Source organism: Dipodomys ordii, unplaced genomic scaffold (assembly GCF_000151885.1).
Source record: "Dipodomys ordii isolate 6190 unplaced genomic scaffold, Dord_2.0 Scaffold101, whole genome shotgun sequence".
Lineage (NCBI taxonomy): Eukaryota > Metazoa > Chordata > Mammalia > Rodentia > Heteromyidae > Dipodomys > Dipodomys ordii.
The window spans coordinates 1,428,840-1,449,072 of record NW_012267317.1 but is presented as its reverse complement, the minus strand read 5'-3'; the positions used below and the strand labels follow the sequence as shown (position 1 = coordinate 1,449,072).

Genomic DNA, 20,233 nt, shown 5'->3' with positions numbered 1-20,233 from the left:
TCTGGGAATCCAGACTTTAACACAGATCTGAAGGGCTGTATGAAGCAGGGACATAGCCCAGTTCAAAGCCAGCATTAAACCTGGAAACCCATCCCCACCACCATTCTAGGGGGGCTGTGAGGAGGTGAGCATTCCACAACTTTTTAAATTAGCTACAACTAAACTTGTGTTCAAGCTTCAAGATGAAAAGTCGTAATATAGGAGCTGGGAAGGTGGCTCAGTGGTAGAGTGCTTGCCTCGCATGCATGAGTACCACATAAGCAGAAAAAGCCAGAAGTGGCGCTGTGGCTCAAGTGGTAGAGTGCTAGCCTTGAGCTGAAGAGCTGAGGGACAGTGCCCAGGCCCAGAGTTCAGGCCCCATGACAACAGCAACAACAAAAAAGAAGTCATAATGTAGCTGGCCACTGGTAGCTCACACCTGCAGTCTTAGCTACTCAGGAGGCTGAACTTTGAAGATCATGGTTCAAAGCTAGCCTAGGCAGAAAAGACTGTGATATTCTTATCTCCAGATAACCAACAAACAGCTGGGTGTGGAGCTGTGGCTCAGGTGGTAGAGTGACAACCTTGAGTGCAAGGCCAGCACACACACCAGAAGGTAGTGTGCTGATCACTCACTGTGACGCCATTAGTGACAGACGTCTTCTTCAAAGACATCACTGCACCTCTTCCTTGCAGGGACTTTCTACTCAGCTCCTGGTTTTATGATGTGTGGTGGCTAATCTCGAGTGTGCACCTCACTGGACAGAGGAATACCTAGACAATGAGTAAAGCAGACCACTGAGTGTGTCTGTGAAGGCTTTTCCAGAGACAGTTAGAGCATGTGGGCTCAGATCAGATCTGCTCAGTGGCTGAATCTATTGATGGATTCAAAATTGAAACTAACTTGGTGCTGGTGGCTCACACCTGCAGTGCCAGCTATCCAGCAGGTGAGATCTAAGGATTTCACTTTTACTACCAGGCAGCCCTGGTAGTAAAGTTCGTGTGACTCTTATCTCCAATTAACCACCCAAAAGCAGGAAGTGGCTCACCTGGTAAGGCGCCTGCCTGGAATAAAAACGCTCAAGGACAGCTTAAACCTGAAGATTGATAGACAGATTTGCACACACACACACACACACACACTCACATCCTTTTTGCACTAGCCATTTGGGAGGGTGGTGGAATTTTGGAAAGATCAGGGCTCTGGAGCAGGCCTTCAAGGGCTCTGAGTTGTCCTGGTCCTCAGCTTGCTGCCCGTGCTTCCTGGCTGCGGTGTCGTTAGCTCTGTCCTCTGCTATGATGTCTTGCCACATTCCTGAAGGCAATGAGCCAGCTATGGGCTGAGACATTTGGAAACAGGAAGCTGAATGCATCTGCCTTCCTCTTAAATCATTTCTCTCAGGTATTTGTCATAGGAACAACAGCAGCAACAAAAAGATTGACTAACATAGGACAGTAAAGCTTCACAGTAAAACTTGGGTCCCTTGGGGGGGGGTCATCTGTCCAGCTCATGTCAGGGGGCTCTGCTCTGCTGCCTAGCACTCAGAGGAAGCCCTGGATGTCTGCCAGGATTCAAGGGGAGAGACTCCGGAGGCTCACCTAAGGGCCTGCGGCTCACCGTTTCCCCACTCCGGGAAACCCTGCAACTGGATGCAAGAACTGTTTAGCAGTTCTTTTCTGAAGAGGATTTATCGCTCACATTTCTTTCCCACTGACAGGAGCAGGACTCCAAGAAGTAATCACATCTGCCTCCCCACCAGGGATGCAGGTGGCAGCCCTGTTCCCTGCTAGCACGGGGGCTAGTGAAGCTGTAGCTAAGGAATAACGTTCTCACCAGCCTGTCGTGATCCCACTCTCCGCCCCCCCTCACCCTGCCTCAGGGGAGGGATTTCTGCGTTCAGAAAGTCAGGAACATAATGTTGTAAAAGAAAAAAAAAATACTTCCAGCCGGCACCAGTGGCTCACACCTGAGATCCTCATGACTCAAGAAGTAGAGATCTGAGAATTGGGGTTCCAAACCAGTCTTATTAATGAGCAAAATGCTGAAAGTGGCAGAGTGCTCGCCTTGAGCAAATGAGAGTGTGTGTGTCCTAAGTCCAGACCCCAGTCCTGGCGCTCACACGTTTAATGCTGTCCCACTCTCCGTTCTGTCAACTAATTTCCCTTACTCCAGCTCTTTCTCTCTGGCTGCACTGTGTGTCTCCAATGAGGTGTTTCAGACCCCTTTTCTCAGGCTAGGAGATGGAGCTCAGAGCCAGAGACTTTGCCTAGCACCACAAAGCCCTGGGCTTCATCCACACCACACGCACACTGGAAACAGCAAACCACCAACAGGTCGGGTGAGGCTTCGTGTGGCTTCCTCGCACGCTGGGCGGCGAGTGGCTGTTGGCACGTGGAGTGGGGGAATTACCAAGCCCAGCGCAGTTTTCATAACAACTTGCGAATGGCTCCCGTGCAGGACAGACGAGTAAAGCCACCACACACCCAGCTCCAGCCCTCAGCCATCTCTGGAGGCAGCACAAACGCTCTCTTCCCCTGTCTCCTCTAGGGGAAACGACTCTTTAAATAAGGAAGCAACGGAGTGCTGTGGAGGGAGGACACGATCGCGTCTTGAAATGTGGAGAAGAAAAGCTAGCAACATGCCTAGACCCCTAGTTCTGAGCACTTACAACAACGCGCCAAGGAGGCCCAGCCGGGCCACCGTGCGGAGAGCACAGCGCGCGCGCGCGGACCGGAGCGCACGGCGCGCAGGAGGCCCGGCCACAGAGCGGAGTGCACGGCCACCGTGCGGAGCGCACTGCCACGGTGCGGAGCGCACGGCCACGGTGGGGTGTGGAGCATACGGCGCGCGGGAGGCCCGGCCCAGCCACGAAGCAGAGCGCACTCCGCGCAGGAGGCCCAGCCACTGCTCAAGGTCGCCTTCAGAGAGGCTTGTTTGGGGACTGGAGGAAGGGTGAAGAAAGTTCGCTTTGTTCCATGGAGAGAACACAGTTCGGGGACAGTCTCAGGACCGTGGACAGCACCACGCGATTCCCTCCGCCAGCACCACGGACAGGGGCCCAAGCTCAGGTGCTTAGGTCGGAACCAGGAACCCCCCAGGCCACCAGGGTAAGCCTGAGCTGGGGAGCCGGGGCGGGGCGCGGGCAGCGGGGGGGGGGGGGCGGGAGCTGCAGCTGTCAGCTGACGGCTTACGTAGGCCTGATGCCCACTTAGAGAAGGCTGGTCCGGGTGGGTCTGCTCTCCGGAGCCTCGGATGGGCCGGGTGCAGGAAGCCGCGGGAAGCAGGTACCCGCCTGGCTTCTGCAGCGCCTAGCCTCAGCAGCCTGGAGATCAAGACTGACGCGGTGGCGGGGCTCCGGGCACCCGCGCACGGCCCGCCCCACCGCCCCGCCGACGCTCGGCTCTGAGCCGCCAGACCGCAGCCGCAGCCCCGGAGAGGACCCGGGCCCCCAGGTGAGGACCCGGCCCGGGCCTTGCGGCACGGGTTGCCGGCTTTTGTGACCGGTGAGGGCTCCAGGCAGCTCAGCACCCCTCCGCCCTTCCGCCCGGAGCCCCTCAGTCCGGATCCCTCCTCTCCGCGCCATCTCCCCGGGACGCTCGCCCCAAGGAGGTGGGGGCCAAACCCGCTGGATCGGGACCGTCCCAGAACCCTCGCCAGCTGTTGGGAGCCCTCAGATTGGGGCGGACCCCGCCACCTGGGCCGAGCACGCTCTTCGCAGACGCCAGGGCTCCGAGCCCAGCCCCAGCCCCAGCCATGAACCTGACTGCGAACTTGACCTCCTCACTCCTGGGCACCGTGCCCTCTCTGGAGCCCAACGGCAGCCGGGACGCCTATGCCGCACACCACGACGTGCCCTTCCTCTCGGTCTTCGGGGTGCTGGCCCTCACCTTGCTGGGCTTCTTGGTGGCCGCCACCTTCGCCTGGAACCTGCTGGTGCTGGCGACCATCCTCCGCGTGCGCACCTTCCACCGTGTGCCCCACAACCTGGTGGCGTCCATGGCCGTCTCGGACGTGCTGGTAGCCGCGCTGGTCATGCCGCTGAGCCTGGCGCACGAGCTGGCCGGGCGCCGCTGGCAGCTGGGCCGGCGGCTGTGCCAGCTGTGGGTGGTGTGCGACGTGCTCTGCTGCACGGCCAGCATCTGGAACGTGACGGCCATTGCGCTGGACCGCTACTGGTCCACCACGCGGCACCTGGAGTACACGCTGCGCGCGCGCAGGCGCACCTCCAACGCCATGATCGCGCTCACCTGGGCGCTGTCGGCCGTCATCTCGCTGGCCCCGCTGCTCTTCGGCTGGGGGGAGACGTACTCGGAGCGCAGCGCGCAGTGCCAGGTCAGCCGCGAGCCCTCCTACACCGTGTTCTCCACCGTGGGCGCCTTCTACCTGCCGCTCTGCGTGGTGCTCTTCGTGTACTGGAAGATCTACAAGGCCGCCAGGCTCCGCGTGGGCGCCAAGAAGACCAACAGCGTGTCGTCGTTGCCCGAGGCTGTGCAGGTGGGTGCGGGCGCGGCGTGACCCCGGCCGCCCTGCCCTGTGCGGGCGCGGGCGCGGGCGCGGGCTCCGGCTCTGTGCACAGCTCCTCCGTGCGCTCTAGCCGGGCGCCCGGGCCTCATGTCCACAAACCCAAAACACAGAAAACCCTAAGGCACAGTGTCCACGCCCTGATCCAAGCCTCGGGACGGGTAACAAAAAAATACAACAAAACGAAAAAATAAGAAAAAGGAAACAGAAAGTAAGTGGAGCTCCGGAGAGGCCGCTGGGGAGAGGCCGCTGGGGAGAGGCCGCCGCGCGCTCACCGCTTCCTCTCCGATCGAAGGGCGCGTCGCGTCTTGAGGCTTGATTTCTAGATAGACATGGGACGGACTTTTTGCGGTTGTCTCGTCTTGGCTTTGCTGGTGTTGGGGCTGGGCAGGAGTCCCACCAGCTCTTTCGCTAGCCAACTGGAGACACGCATCCTTCCGCCCGGGCTGGCTTTCACCGGAAGTCCTCCCATCCCAGCCAGGTTGGAAGCCGTCCGCATCCAGCTCCGGCTGGCCCCCCAGGTTCCGTTATCGGTTAATATGGCTAGTGCACTAACTAAGGGCATTGGATGAGTATTGTTCAATAGTAAAATAATAATAGTGATAGAGTGTTCTCCACACAGGCTTCAGTCTAGCGAGGTCACAAGCTTCCTCTGTGAGCTCTGAAATATAGCTAATTCTGAACATGCCCAGTCACATAAGATTAGAGGGACCAGAAGTGTATTTAGGAGAGGAGGGCAGCACATCATTCTCCAAGAGAGAAGAGAAAGGGCTACGTGCCCTTTTATCTAGAACAGCCAAGGCTGGTTTAGAACCTGCGGACTGACCAGAGGCACATCTGGCAGCGAAGCCGTGGGGAATGGCATGCGGGCGGCTTCTAACACGCCCAGCCCATACAACACAGGGCGGCACCTGCAACAGAGAATGCTTGGCTCAGATGTCCACAGAGCTGGGTTTTGAAAACTCTCGCCTATTTAATCTCTGTACCAAACAGGCGTGTTAATGGGTAAGAATGCTAGTGCTCAGAGCTGGGGTCCCTGTGCAAGTCCGCCCATACTGCAGGGGACGGGCGTGAGGGGCATGAGAAGCAGCCACCTGCACCACCCCTTCCACAGAAATCATTTTCTACCAGGGAGAAGGGAACCAATCACAGTTGTCTCTCAGGCCCTGTTGTGAAAGGAAAGATAAGGTTTGTTTTCATTTCTCTGCTTTCATGATAGCAGAAGCAAAGTGTTATGATCCCTTTCATGTGTGTGTGCTCTCGTGCTCTCTCTCTCTCTCTCCACACACACACACACACACACACACACACACACACACACCAGTTTCTTCTTTCTCTCTGCCCAATCACTTTTGAGAAGAGCTCTCTTGGCTCTGCAAGGCCTCTACCCACAGCTCTAGATATAATCGGGGCTGCCTCTGTCTTACGTTCTATGGAAGGGTTAATTACAAACCAGGCTTCCTCCTAGCTCTGAAGCAGTGGGTGTCGTTTCTAAATGCAGTTCTATCACCAACTCCCAGAGTTACCTAGGGAAACCATATCACTCCTTTCCTGTTTCTTTACCAGCTGAGGTTTTGTTTCCAAATGATTCTACTCTGCATTTAATAAAAATGTATGGTGGTACTATTAGTCATGAATATATGGATTAGGATTTTGTTTTGTTTTTTGTTTTTGTCAGTCATGAGGCTTGAACTCTTGGCCTGGACAACACTGTCCCTCAGCTCTTCAGCTCAAGGCTAGCCCTCTACCACTTGAGCCACAGCGCCACTTCCGGCTTTTTTATTTTTGTTTATGTGGTGCTGAGGAGTCAAACCCAGGACCTCATGCATGCAAGGCTAGCTCTCTACCACTTGAGCCACAGCACCACTTCCTGGACTGCATAATTTCTTATGTCAGCCAATGTAGGTATTATTTACAATGATTATATTGCTTGGTATTTGGCATATATTATATCTTAATAACTCCCTTTCTCTGTTTCCTCGCCCCTACCCACTTTCGATAAGATCCTTTATGCCATCTTCATAAATAGACATGATGTATTTTGATGCTATTCCCCCTTCACCATGCTATCCCCCTCTCCTCCACCTCTTTCTCCTGAACCAGTTGTGATCTGCCTGTGTATATGTGTGCATGTGTATGTGTATATGTTTGACTTCAAAGTCCAGATGTTGCAAATGAGCTAAAGCCTGTGGTATCTGGCTTTTGGGGTTTGATTATCTGATTCAACTTGCTGATCTCCACTTCCAGCTGCTTCCTTGCAAAGGACATAATTTCATTTTCTTTATGGCTGTGGAATCCCATGGTATTTGTGTTTTCACTCTTTAATCCATTCATCTGTTGGCTGATCCCACAGACTAGCTATTGTGAACAGCACTGCAATACACACAGGCGTGCAGGAGCTCTTCTGTGTACCAACTTACATTCCTTTGGATACACACCCATTAATGGTCTGGGGTGGGTGGTGTCATAAGGTAGCTGTGGTGTCGGCTTCTGGAGGATCTGATTCCATTGTGGTTGCACAAGTTCACATTCCTATCAACAGTGTCTCCTCATCAATATCTGTGGGGTTTTTTATTTGCTTTTGCTTTATGGCTAGAGATACTGAGGATTTCTTCATGTGTCGATTAACCATTTATATTCTTTTGTAACTGTCTCTTCAATTTGCTTGCCCATTTATTAACGAGATTCTTTATTCTTTTATGGTTTAATCTTTTGAGTTCTTTGTGTTTTCTGGATATGAATCTGTTATTCATTGAATAGCAGTGTAGGTTTTCTTCCACTCTGTGGATTGAATCCTGGTTCTGGTAATTGTTTCTTTTGCTGTGTGGAAACTCTTCCTACTGGCTCATTCTTGCTCTTATTTTCTGGGCAGTTAGGTACTGTTCACAAAATAATGACCTCTGTTTATCTAAGTCTGATAGATGGATGGAATGCTCTGGAAGAGTGCTCTTTGGGGGCTCCCTGTAAAGAGATACAGTCCACTGGAGGTATTGGAGAGTCAGATCTTGGAACAGTTGAGCTTACATCCTGACTGACAGTATACTCGTTTCCTGGGATGACTTTGAGGAGCTTTATTTGAGCACGGGATGGAGAGTCCTGTACAGAAGATGTGATACATTTTAGAAAAGTAGTACATGTTCTGTTGGCAAGTGTCCTCCAAAATTCACAAACCCATCCAGCCAACCCCAGGGTTCTTGACATAGCAGATTCATGCATCTGTTCTGGGGGTCCCTGAAGGCCTCAGATTTGAATTGTTGAATTATTATTTGGTACCAAGTAACTTACATTCCTTATTTATTCTTAGGTACCCAAAGAAGATGTTTCTTTTGCATATAGCACAGGTGAATTATCCTGGAGCTGCTCTAGCTATTACTTTATATACATCTTTTTAATAAGTAGATATGCCCTGGGCAGAGACGTAGTTTCCACTGTGCTCAGCTTCTTCTAAGAAAACTACAAGACAGACTAGACAATTTACATGTCAAACTGGTGTTGTCTTGTTATCTTTGATATAATACTCATCTTGCAAACAACATTTATTTGGAATTTGGCTCTGGACTATCAAATTTCCGTTTGAGGTGGGATCACCTCAACTACAGAGATGAATCATGAGGTTTTCTTCTTCATTCGCTAAGAATGACAGAAGTACTAGGTCATGAATATTACACTGACAGGTGTAAGGAGAAGGAGAAATAACAGGTTGTTGTTCAAAGGGTAGGAAATGCTAGGTAGTCAGGGGGTAATGGGGGCTTATTACATAGGCTTATTACATCTTATTACAGAAGATTTCAAGCCCTCAGCAGATGGTTCCAAAGATGTGCTGACTAATCTAATTGATAGCTTGACTTCCTCTAGGCAAGGAGGCAAAGCCTTGGTGGCTGTTAGGAATAGGCTGTGGTTCTTTGGTAGTTGCTGTGATGTCTCATAAATCCGGCCAGAGCTGAGCTCAGTGTGTTCTGTTCCTCCTTGTATAAAAGGAAATGTTGCACTCAACTCTGATGCATCTCCTGTTTGTGGAATCTCTTCCCCTGAGGGATTCAGGGACCGTTGCTATCTGTGTAGACGGCACCAGTAATCTGATGGTGTGTGAGGCCACAGCACATTTCGAGTTGTAGGCATCTGGCTGATAACCAGTCATTTCATTAAAGTTTTCTCAGTCTCTAATTTTTAAAAACTTGCTACAGGAACTGGGAATGTGGCTTAGTAGTAGAGCGCTTGCCTAGCATGCAGGAAGCCCTGGGTTCGATTCCTCAGTACCACATAAGCAGAAAAAGCCAGTAGTGGCACTGGGCTCAAGTGATAGAGTGCTAGCCTTGAGTAAAAGAAGCTGAGGGACAGAGCCCAGGCCCTGACTTCAAGCCCCAGGACTGGAAAAAAAAAAAAAAAACTTGCTGCAAATCAACTTTTGTTTTTGCCTTTCAGATAACTTTAAGTTTTTACAATGAGCCATCTGCTGTTCTCAAGTGGAAGTGTTGCTTATAGGGTGTCCCCATAAACAAGAATGACACCCGCAATTACAGACAACTCCTCTTGGAAGTGTAGGCGGACGGGCACTGTTGGTCTGTGGTGTCTCCTGTGAGTGGCTTCATTGAGTGGAGTTTGGATGGCGTTCATTTTGCTTGTTAGCCAATATGGAACCTTTGTTTTCTCAAGGATCTTTCTGATGAATGTGTGTGTGCGCACGTGTGTATGTGCATGTATGTGTTCATCTATTGATTATTGACATGCAGATTTTTATGTAGGCTCCCAAATCTCTGAGAACAGAGGTGTTTTTGGTTCATCCAGCTAGAAAGCCATATCTTGTATTGATTCCCGTCCCTTTACTTCCACAGGTTATCTGGAAATTTGCCTTGTATTGGGTATTTTCTCCCAGGGCAGCGTTGCACTTCAGCTTACTTCTTCTTGTCAGAGTCCCTCACTCATGACTGATTCCCTGTGCAGAAGGACAAGACTACACTTTGGTTGTTGGGTTTACACATAAACATTTGCTGGAAAGTTTTCTGAAACTAGTTTTTTTTTCTTTATTTGCTTTTCAGTTTTGTACCTTTCTGCAATCTTCCCTTAGGAGAAATGCTTCAGATATGCCTTGTGTCATGTATGTTCTATCTTATGTCTATCTGTACAGCTGGGTTACATAACTCTTCTCTATCACTTCCATCTTTAGAGGTTTTCCCCCCATCTGAGGAGAGTTCAGTGAATGGAACTAGTTAGTAAAGATCTAGACAGTAACAGGTTGGTACTCTAATGAAATTCTAAATCCTCTAATGCATGTGCCTCTTCCTCTGTGAGGTTTAGGAAATGTCTTCCTTAGAGCTTGTAATTCAGGTCTAGAATACTAAACTGACCTGCTCTAATCCTGTCTGTATGGCAGCTTTACCGTGTGGTGTGTTCTAGAAGGAAATAAAACAAACCAGAATATAAACCCACAACAAACAGATTCAAGAGGACAGATCTTTGAAACTTTAAAAATCAGAGGTTATATGATTGTTTTTTGGCATTTGTCAAGAAAAGTGTAAGACTTGGGAGGATAAAGCAATTTTTAAATAGCAAGTAAGTCCTTAAAGGAGAAGGTGGGATGTCCGTGCAGACCAACCAGGATGCATAACAACAACAAAAACAACAACAATAATATCTAGCACCAGTAGCTTACACCTGTAATCCTAGCTGCTCAGGAGGCTGAGATCTGAGGATCTTGATTTGAAGCCAATGGGGTAAGAAAGTCCATGAGACTGTTATCTTCAATTAATCACCAAAAAAGCCGGAAGCGGAGTTGTGGCTCGAGTGATAGAACACTACCTTTGAGCAAAAAAAGCTCAGGAACAGTGCTTAGGCCCCAATTTCAAGCTCTAGTACTGGCACAAAAAAGAGGAAGGAGGAAAAAGAGGACGAAGAAGAGAAGGAGGAAAAGGGGGATGCAGAGGGGGGAGAGGGGAAGGGGGAAGAGGAAGAAGAAAAGGAGGAGGAAGAGGGGTATGAAAAGGGGGAGGAGGGGATGGAGAGGAGAACAAGGGAGAGGGGGGTGGAGAGGAGGAAGAGGGGGATGGAAGGAAGAGGAGGGGAAGAAGGATAGAGAGGGGGAGGATGGAAAGGGGAGGCGGGAGAAGAGGAGAAGGGGGAGGAGAGGGAGGGGAGGGGAATGAAGAGGAGGTGGAGGTGGTCCTCAGGGCCTTGGTGTCTCTAGCAGCTAGGAGAGCATCACATGACCCCTTCTCCACTCCCACTGAGCTGAAAACCAACTAATTCAGTCACATGTATGTCTTCACAAGTCACAGGCCAAGAAGGCCATCCCCAGCGTTTCCCAGAGTTTGCCTGATGGCTTTTTTTCACAAATTCGCAGGGCTCAGGTCCTGTTAGCTCTCAGGTGTAGCTCGGCTGGACTTAATTCCATTTATGAGCATCAGAAAAATCTGTCCCGGGACAAATGAAAAACTTAGGAGACAAGACTTGTACACACAAACAAGCCATAGCAGAAACAGAATCAGCTGCTGTGGACGATGTGGGTGGATGGCACCGTGTATCTACACCTCTAACAAGAGACCAAAGCCTCAGGCAGAGAGCAGGTTACCAATGGCCTAATGGTAGACTCTCAGTCAAGCTCCCGTATTTGATACAAGCTCAGCTGAACCATCCTGGGCAAGAACAAATTTGGTTATAACTCCTAGGACAGTGAAGTGAACTGAGCAGTAAGCAGCTAGAGGACCAGGCGAACCGGGTCTCCAGCGTCCCCTCGGACTGCGGAACTGGAGGGTGGGTTGGAGCCCAGTGACTTCCTGGGGTCCAAGGATGCTGTGAAGGAACCTCAACATAAAGCACGAAACTTCCAGAACTGGCTCAGGTAACAGGACTACCATTCAGAAGCTGAGATGGAAAGGCAGGCTCAGGGCTCTGGCTCACACCTGGGCCAGGCTCAGGGCTCTGGCTTACCCAGGCTAACTCGCATGGCCTGGAGCCTGGGGCTGGGGTTAGGCGGGGAAGGGGCGGGGGAGGGGCGCTGACAACATGGCTCCAGTGTGGTTATTTGGGCTGAGCCGGGCTGTGTGCACAGACATATTTTTAAGGGTGATTCCATCCCAGTTCTGGGGAGTGAGATCTGACTCTTTACTCACTGGTTTGCAAGTGTGTATTCCTAGAACTGCATGGCCCTTGATTAGCTTCAGGGACAGAGCTCAGACCCAGAGTTAAGCCTCAGGACTGGCAAAAAAAGAGTAAAAAAACAAAGTTATGAGGAGTGTGTGTGTGTGTGTGTGCGCGCGCGCGTGTGCACACACACACACACACACACACACACACATGCCAGTCCGGAAGCTTGAACTCAGGGCCTCAGCACTTTCCCTTAATTATTTTTTTTGCTCAAGGCTGGCATTCTACCACTCGGCATGAACCTCGTTGCTACTGTGCATGCTAAGTATGAACAGTAATTAATACAGGCTATTCTCCAGACTCAATCGAGTGTTTTATTGCAATTATTGATTAGCCAAGAGCTGAGATCTAAGAAGACCGTAGGTCAGGAAGCCAGAGTAAAAAAAAAAAAAAAGTCCAAGGTATTAGCAACCTGGAACTTGGCTAAGGGTCAGATCCTCTCCCCGCCAGCTCCCCTCCTCCCACGGGCAACTCCCCAGGTGGGGGACACACCCCAGCAGATGGCCCAGGACGGGGTCCATGCTTCACAGCAAGCGCAGCATTCTATGCTTTTCACGCTTTTCTGAGAAATGTGAGTTGACTAACGTACACACAAATCCTCACGTAAGACAAATCGTGTGTTGAGGGACAGGCAGAAAGGGGCAGTGGAGGCCGTAAGAGAGGCCACGTCCTTCCTCTTCTGAAGAGCTGGGAAGGGAGAGCAGCTGGCATGGAAGCAACGCCTCTGACAGTCCTGGAGCAAGTGCGCAGAGGGCAGGCCCCGCCCCCCGGGTGAGGTGGGCAGTGACTTGACCCTACGCCGGACAGTGGAGATGTCCCAAAGCGCCAGTACTGTAATGGGCTACCGACATCCAGGCACACTTCTTGCTGTCTTGGAGGAAGAAGTCTGAACTGTCATCCTCCTCCTCTGCCTCCCCCTCTCCCTCCTCCCCCTGCTCCCCTTCCTCCCCCCTCCACCCTGTCTGGGACGCAGGAGTCCTAGTTGGTCAGTAGTCTAGAGGCCATCCTCAGCTGCCCGGACCCTCCTCTCACCTTCAGAACACTTTGCCTCCGCCCCTACTTTCCTGCCTCATGATTATTTGTGTACATAAAATGGACCCAAGACTCCTAGACAGTATCCATGTCACCAGCCCCCCTTGTGACCAGCACCCTGTGTGAGCAGCACCCATGGCTCATCCACGACACAGCGTCACGGGAATGAGGAGCCTGTGCGTGGAGGACCCGCACACAACACCCCTCACCCTCTCCACCGGCGCAGACAGGCTCCAGGGTGCGCTCTCAGGTTGAGTTTTATTTAGGGCAGGAATAGGTTTTTCTTTTTCTTATAGGTGGAATACTGTGCTTATGTGTCCACACACAAATCCATGAAACACGTTCCAAGTGACGCATTGAGGAGCTGAGACGGGCTCTATGTCAGGGTGAGAGCACAGACGGGCTCTATGTTGGGGTGAGAGGGGATGGGCTCTATGTCAGGGGGGGAGGAGATGGGCTCTATGTCGGGGTGAGAGGAGACAAGCTCTATGTCGGGGTGAGAGGAGACAAGCTCTATGTCGGGGTGAGAGGAGACAAGCTCTATGTCGGGGTGAGGAGACGGGCTCTATGTCGGGGTGAGGAGACGGGCTCTATGTCGGGGTGAGAGGGGACGGGCTCTATGTCAGGGTGAGGAGACGGGCTCTATGTCAGGGGGAGGAGACGGGCTCTATGTCGGGGTGAGGAGACGGGCTCTATGTCGGGGTGAGGAGACGGGCTCTATGTCAGGGTGAGAGGAGACGGGCTCTATGTCGGGGTGAGAGGAGACAGACTCTATGTTGGTTGAGAGTGGAGACCGGCTCTATGCTGGGGTGAAAGTAGAGTACAGAAAAGCCCATTTTCTTGGTTGGGATGTGGTTGTCCAGGTTTGTATTGTTTGGACCGTTTGTTTCCAAATGTATCTCTGTTTAAACCACACAATAGTGTAAGTTTCAGTGTCTCTCAAGTAAATGCCAGCAAATGTTCCCCACAAATGTAGTCATTCGTACTCTGACCATGTTGTTAGCCACCGCCTGCGCCCTCATTTCTTCCTAGGATCCTCCATATGGTGGAAATCTGTTCCTCTGACTCCACCTCTCCGCAGAGCCACACAGCGGGTTCGTGGCTGGAGTGACGGGGTAGCAGGCCTGGTCTCAAGCCTGGAAGGTGGTGAGCCCAGAGAACAAGCGTGACTCTCCTTTGGGGTTGCACTGGGGCCCAGGAGAACCAGATGGGCCCACTGCGGTCCCACTCCCGGTGCGGACGGTGGCTGCCCTGCGTTTGTCTGGGTCAATGAAACTGCTGATGCAGTTAATCCCCCCGTCACATTTCCTGCCTACTTAGGCTGGTTCTTTATTTCATTCTCCTCAAAACAGAACTGGCCTAGAGAGAAGAGCATCTGCTCCCAGGCATCCCGCCTCATGAGGGCTGCAGGGAGCAGGGGCCAGTCCCGCAGGAACTTCTGCAGAGGGCCTGAGGCACAGGGGAGAGTCGAGTAAAAGTCAGGGTCAACTCTGTCCCTCGTTGGGTGTTTGTGAAGAGATTCTCAGTGAGCTCAGAGGCGTGAATGGCCTGGCCAGGGCCTGTCCTGGATACCGGAGCATGGGAGACACAGCAGTAGTGTTCTCAGACTAAAGGAAAAGTTGTGGAAAATTTGAATGCTCTGGAAGCAACTCACACAAACACAGGTGAAATAAAGGTTTGAGAATCTGGTCCTAAGTGAACAGGGGTTTGGTGGGACTTTAGCACACAGATTCCCCGGCTACCAGGGGCTGGGACAAAAGAGTGAAAGGGCCAGGCACTGGTTGGCTCACGCTGGAAATCCTAGCTACTCAGGAGGCTGAGAATTGAGGATCACAATTCATAGCCAGCCCAAGCAGGATAAGTTCATGAGACTCTTATCTCCAGTGGGCCAGCAAAAAGCCAGAGTGGAGGTATGGGCTCAACTGGTAGAGCGTTATCCTTGAGTGAAAAAGCCAAGGAGCAGTGCCCAGGCCTTGGGTTCAAGCCCCAGGACTGGCAGGGGAGGAGAGGGGGGAGAGAGAGGGGAGAGGGAGATACACATCTGAGCTTTTGGTTTCCCCATGCTAGGACCCCACTGTAGAATTTTCTGTCATGATGTGAGCAGAGGCAGCGAGCTGCCACTGTCTATCAGCCCCGATGACAGAGGGGACCTGCGACCTCCGCAGGGCCCGGCTGCTGAGCTAGGGTGCGTGGTAGGGTGCTGTGTTAAACGCACTCTCAACCGGAGAGACTTCAGGTTTGTAATGGGTTTACTGTAACCTCGCGTGCCTTGGGGTGAATCCCACGGGCCCCATGCTGGGTGGTCAGCCCACAGTGGCAGGGCACGCTCCAGCTTCCCTTCCATTCCCAAGAGGCCCTGCAACCACCCAGCTCCCACCGGTTTCCACGGCTGGTGGCAGGTGCCATCCGTCCCTCCTTTCTTCCCTCATCCACCCGGCCTCCTCTCGGGGCAGACCGTGGGGCTCACGCCCATGGCTCTCTGGGTTTGGACAGCCCGTCCCCGGCAGGTCTGAGCAGGGGGCTGTGACAGGACTCCCGCTCATGTCTTGCAGGTGAAGGACGCCGCCCAGCAGCCCCAGATGGCATTCACGGTGCGCCACTCCACCGTCACCTTCCACACAGAGGGGGAGTCGTGGCGGGAGCAGAAGGAGCAGAGGGCGGCCCTGATGGTGGGCATCCTCATCGGTGTGTTCGTGTTGTGCTGGATCCCCTTCTTCATCACTGAGCTGGTCAGCCCCCTCTGCTCCTGGGACATCCCTGCCATCTGGAAGAGCATCTTCCTCTGGCTGGGCTACTCCAACTCCTTCTTCAACCCCCTCATCTACACCGCCTTCAATAAGAACTACAGCAGCGCCTTCAAGAATTTCTTCTCTAAGCAACACTGAGTGGAGATCGAGGGCAAGTCCTTCCCCTCGCTTGGCGGGCTGCGTCACCTCCAGGGCTCATCCTCTCAGTGCTCCAGGGTCGTGGGAGACCTTCACACACACACACACACACACACACACACACACACACACACACGTGGGGCACTGTCCTCCCACAAGGCCCGGGCGCCTCAGGTCGGTGACACGTGTCGCTCTGTACCACAGCCTCGGACTGGGTCCGTCAAGTGCCCTTTTCCCCAAGTCCCCTCCGGCCGGGTCACTGACACTGTCCTCTCAGAGTCAGACGTGGCTGGCAGAGCGAGGAGGCAGAATGGTGTGGCGGGTGGAGGATGGGCAGAAAAGAGAAAGGAAGTCCAGAGGGCCCATGGAGGATGTTAGACCACGACCCTCAGCTTTCTAGAATAGTCCACACTTCCGAGTTCGGTTCTCTGTGCTTAGTCAGTATGCTCTAACACGTATTGGGTATTTCCCAATATTTGACCACAAACTAGTCTCACACTCATGAGGCTAGTGCGTGCATACACATACAACCACCAAGAGGGGAGTGTTACAGCTGGCCAGTGCCCCAAAATGCAGCTCACCAGCTCGGGCCAGGCAGTCAGAGCCAAGGTCAACTCCCCTTCTCTCTGTGCAGTAACTGCACAAGCAGTAGAAAGATCTACTTGTTTCAGAGAATCTGTCCAACTTGCTTATTTGCTAAGGGTTTGGAGTAGTGTGAGATTTCTTCAATGTTTCTGGGTGAAGGCCTTTATCCTAGACCACGAGATCAGAGGTCGGTGATGGTCACCGAACTGTTGACATCTTCAACAGAGTCTCACAAGGAGCGATGCAGGGAACGTCACCAGACCTGAGCACTTCACCCATCATGATGGGCTTGGGATTGATGCTTTGCGGTCCCTGAGTGCCTGCTAGGAAGTCAGGGACTGGGCGGACGATGGTCTGATGTGGCCTCAGCTGGGCTGACAGACTGTCATTGGTCACACAAAACATGGTCCATCCACCTCTCCAGAGACAGCTCGAGGGAGCACTGAGCATCATCGCTGGAGAAAGAAACATCACTGAAGAATGAAGAGAGAGGGAGAGACAGACAGATACACACGTATGCACACACACATGCACACACAGAATGATGAACTGTGTGCCTGCTGACTTCTCCCGAGAACAGTGGACAATCTGCGTCATCTCTAGCAATCTTCAGACTGGCAGAGTGGTGTCAACATGTCAGGATTCTCAGTTCCCAGGAAAATTCTGATGTGTTGATTGGTAACTTCTCTTAACTACCGTGGCCACTGAGACAAGCCCGAGGGTCAAAACTTTAGCTCACAGCAATCTATGATGCGTTAGCTTTTATGACAGTGGACAGATCGCCCGTTCCCCAATGTGAGGGCTCCCCTGGGTGGAAAAGAGACGATGGGCTATTGTGAAGATCACCAGGGTCCCACCGGCTGTGTGTTCGGCAGAAGGGCACGCTTTGCTGCTTTTGGAGAAGTCCTCCCAAACCCTGCAGCTCACAGTTCTGGAACAACACCTCAAATGACCTCTTCCATCGGGGTCAGTCAGGCCACACTGAGAAGCAAATTAGGAAACCTCTTCCTGAAGAATCATACACAACCTCGCTAGCGGCTTATTACAACATGTTTTTGCTTAAGTTGTTTCAGTCAGGGCGTTTTACTTTGATCACAACTTCAAGAATGGGAAAGGATTTGTGTTTGTGGCTGGCCTGGATCCCGTGAAGGCAGCCCTTGAAAAATGTTTAAACTGGGCTGGGAAGGTGACTCAGTGGTAGAGCGCTTGCCTTGCATGCATGAGGCCCTGGGTTCGATTCCTCAGCACCACATAAGCAAAAAGAAAAAAGCCGGAAGTGGCGCTGTGGCTAGAGTGCTAGGGTGCTAGCCTTGAGCTGAAGAGCTGAGGGACAGCCCCCAGGCCCAGAGTTCAGGCCCCACGACCAGACCCCCCCCAAAAAAATGTTTAAACTGTGGAAATTCAGAGTTAATCCTTCCTTCTTTCCTCTCTTCTTCCTTCCTTCTTTCCCTCCCTCCCTCCTTCCTTCCTTCCTCTATCCTTCCTTCCTCCTTCACTTCTCTCCTTCCTTCCATGTTTTCTCTCTCCCTCCTCTCCCTCTCCCTCCCTCCCCCCCTCTTTCTCTCTCCTTCCTTACTTCCTTCTGGTATTGTGGGGGGGGGCAGCGGTGGTATGGAGTTTGAATTCAGAATGTTGTGCTTGCTAGGCAGGTGCATGCTAGCAGGTGCGCTACCACTTGACCCATGCCCCAGCCACCTCTGAACTGTTTTGTTCTCTTACATAGCAATGCTTCTCGTGTGAGGGAGCTCAGTATGGTGAATCTGAAGATCAACACCAAGTAGGAGCATGAGTATTTCCTCTCCCTTTTTTGCAACTAGGTATAAACAAACCTACTTGTCAGTAAGTGCTAAACACATGAGTGATCTATTTCATCCTTTTCAACCTCTTAAGACTTCAGCCTCCCCAATATCATCACTTAAGAATTTGGGGGCAAATTCACTCATATCATCTCAGTTTCTAAAAAGTCTCTATTTTACAAAATTTCCAAAGTCTCTTGGGCAATAAAACTCGCTGTTGTCTGTTACATCACTGTGTCTTTGAATGCATAAAAAGGTGTGTGTGATAGGCCAGGTGTGATGGCGCATGCCTGTAATTCCAGCTCTCAGGGGTAGAGATAGGAAGATTGCAAGTTTAAGGCCAGCTTGAGCCACGTAGTGAGACACTATCTAAAAAACAACTGTGTATTGTAATAGTCTTTGAATTATTATAACACACAACAATATACTTGCATTGTATACTATACAATAAATTGTATCAATTAAAATTTCCAAGATGGGAAACTTGTGATGCTTCTCTGTGGCTCTGACTTGAAGTTTCGTCTTGCACATCCTGCAGAGATTGTGCTGGTAGGAGCAGGAGCAGATGAGGGCATGCTGACCACAGGGAGTCACGTGCACCAGCTGACTCTGGAGTGCTGGCTGGGTGTCTTTGTTCCTTGTATAGGTCACCACAGCGATTTGAAGATACCAGCGAGGTCCCCTGTGCTGTTGTTTGTGACATGGATCCGAGGGGAACAGTCTCCAGTGTGGAGTGGACTCCTGAGATGGGTCCATTGTTCTACCCTCTTCCTAAGAGGATCTCTGCTGGTTCTCCCCTGCTTCTGTTGACTCGGCAGGCTGCTCCAGTGCTGGAGAGTCACACAATGCTCATGCACAGTCGTGGTCCTGTATGAAAGCCCTGGCTTGCGTGAGCTATGTCTGTGCCACAAGTAATACCGCCCACACAGAAGTAAGTAGGAGGAAGACCCTCAGTCTCTGAACACAGACCTGAGTAACTGAAGGGGCCTACGCCATGAGCACGGTGGCTCGGACGCTTCCTCTTGGAGGAGGAAGAGCAGGGTCCAGCAGCAGGGCCCCTCCGAAAGCAGAGATGCACCATGCAGTTTAGGGAACAGCACAGCAATCGCTCAGCACGCTGTTCATGCTGATACAGAGAGGAACTACAGCTGTGCACGCTGCAGGATGGAGGAGCCTGAAGATCTGACTCATGCGGGAAGCCAAGCCCTGGCTGCCCTGCTGCAGAGCCCAGGCTCTGGGGCAGTTTTCTGTTAGTGCTATAACTGAACAGTTGGTGGGTTGAAACAACACCAATTTGTGATCATACAGTTCTGGAGGACTGAAGCCCAGCATGGTTCTCACTAGATCGAAGGCCAAGCTTCTGCAGGGCTGCGTCCATTTCCACAACTTCTAGGGAGTTAGAACTCTTTTCTCAGCCTTGTTAGTTTCTAGAGATTGTCCACCTCCTTTGGCTCTGGCCTTCTCCCAGCTCCTGACCCTGCAAGATGCGTCTCCCTGCCTGCCTCATTTCTTTTGGACCTTCTTCCATCCGGTCTTCTACTGTGACTGTGTGTGTGTGTGTGTGTGTGTGCGCGCGCGCGCGCATGCGCTTGTGCCTGTCAGTCCTGGGCTTGAACTCAGTCAGGGCAAGGGTGCTGTCCTGAAGCTTTTTTTGCTCAAAGCTAATCCTCTGCCACTTTAGCCACAGCTTCACTTCTCCACCCACCCCTTTTTGGTAGTTCACTGGAGGTAAGAGTCTCAAAGACCGCTGAGCACCGGTGGCTCACGCCTGTAATCCTAGCTACTCAGGAGGCTGAGAGCTGAAGTTCGGGGTTCAAAGCCAACCCAGGCAGGAAAGTCTGCGAGACTCTTATCTCCAATAAACCACCAGAAAACCGGAAGTGGTGCTGTGGCTCTTGTGGTAGAGCGCTCGCCTTGAGCTGAAGAGCGCAGGGACAGCGCCCAGGCCGAGTTTGAACCCCATGACCGAGGAAAAAGAAAGTCTCAAAGACTTGTTGGCCCCGGCTGGCTCCGAGCCACGATCGGCAGATCTCAGCCTCTGAGTAGCCGGCATGACAAGCGCGCGCGGCCGGTGCCCGGCCCTCTCCCACCGGGCAGGACGCATTACGCACATCGGCCCACGCAGACAAGCCGCAGCTGGGCGGACCGGAGCTGGGGTCTGGCCTGGGAGGCCTGTGCTGCGGCCACGCCGTCACGCCTGCCCCTGACCACCCACGTGCGCGTGAGGACGCGGCCTGGCGCCTCGGATCGACGCGAGTGGCAAAGCGGGGCCCGGCCGAGGCGGGCCGGACGCC

General features: G+C 52.3%; 1 protein-coding gene across 1 annotated transcript; it reads left to right on the top strand.

The window, feature by feature from the left end:
• The first annotated feature begins 3,733 nt into the window (after positions 1 to 3,733).
• Positions 3,734 to 15,558, top strand: Htr5a (5-hydroxytryptamine (serotonin) receptor 5A, G protein-coupled). The gene is made up of 2 exons (XM_013027232.1): positions 3,734 to 4,474; positions 15,226 to 15,558. Exons 1-2 carry the CDS (start codon positions 3,734 to 3,736, stop codon positions 15,556 to 15,558), a joined length of 1,074 nt encoding a protein of 357 aa, XP_012882686.1.
• The last annotated feature ends 4,675 nt before the right edge of the window (positions 15,559 to 20,233 follow it).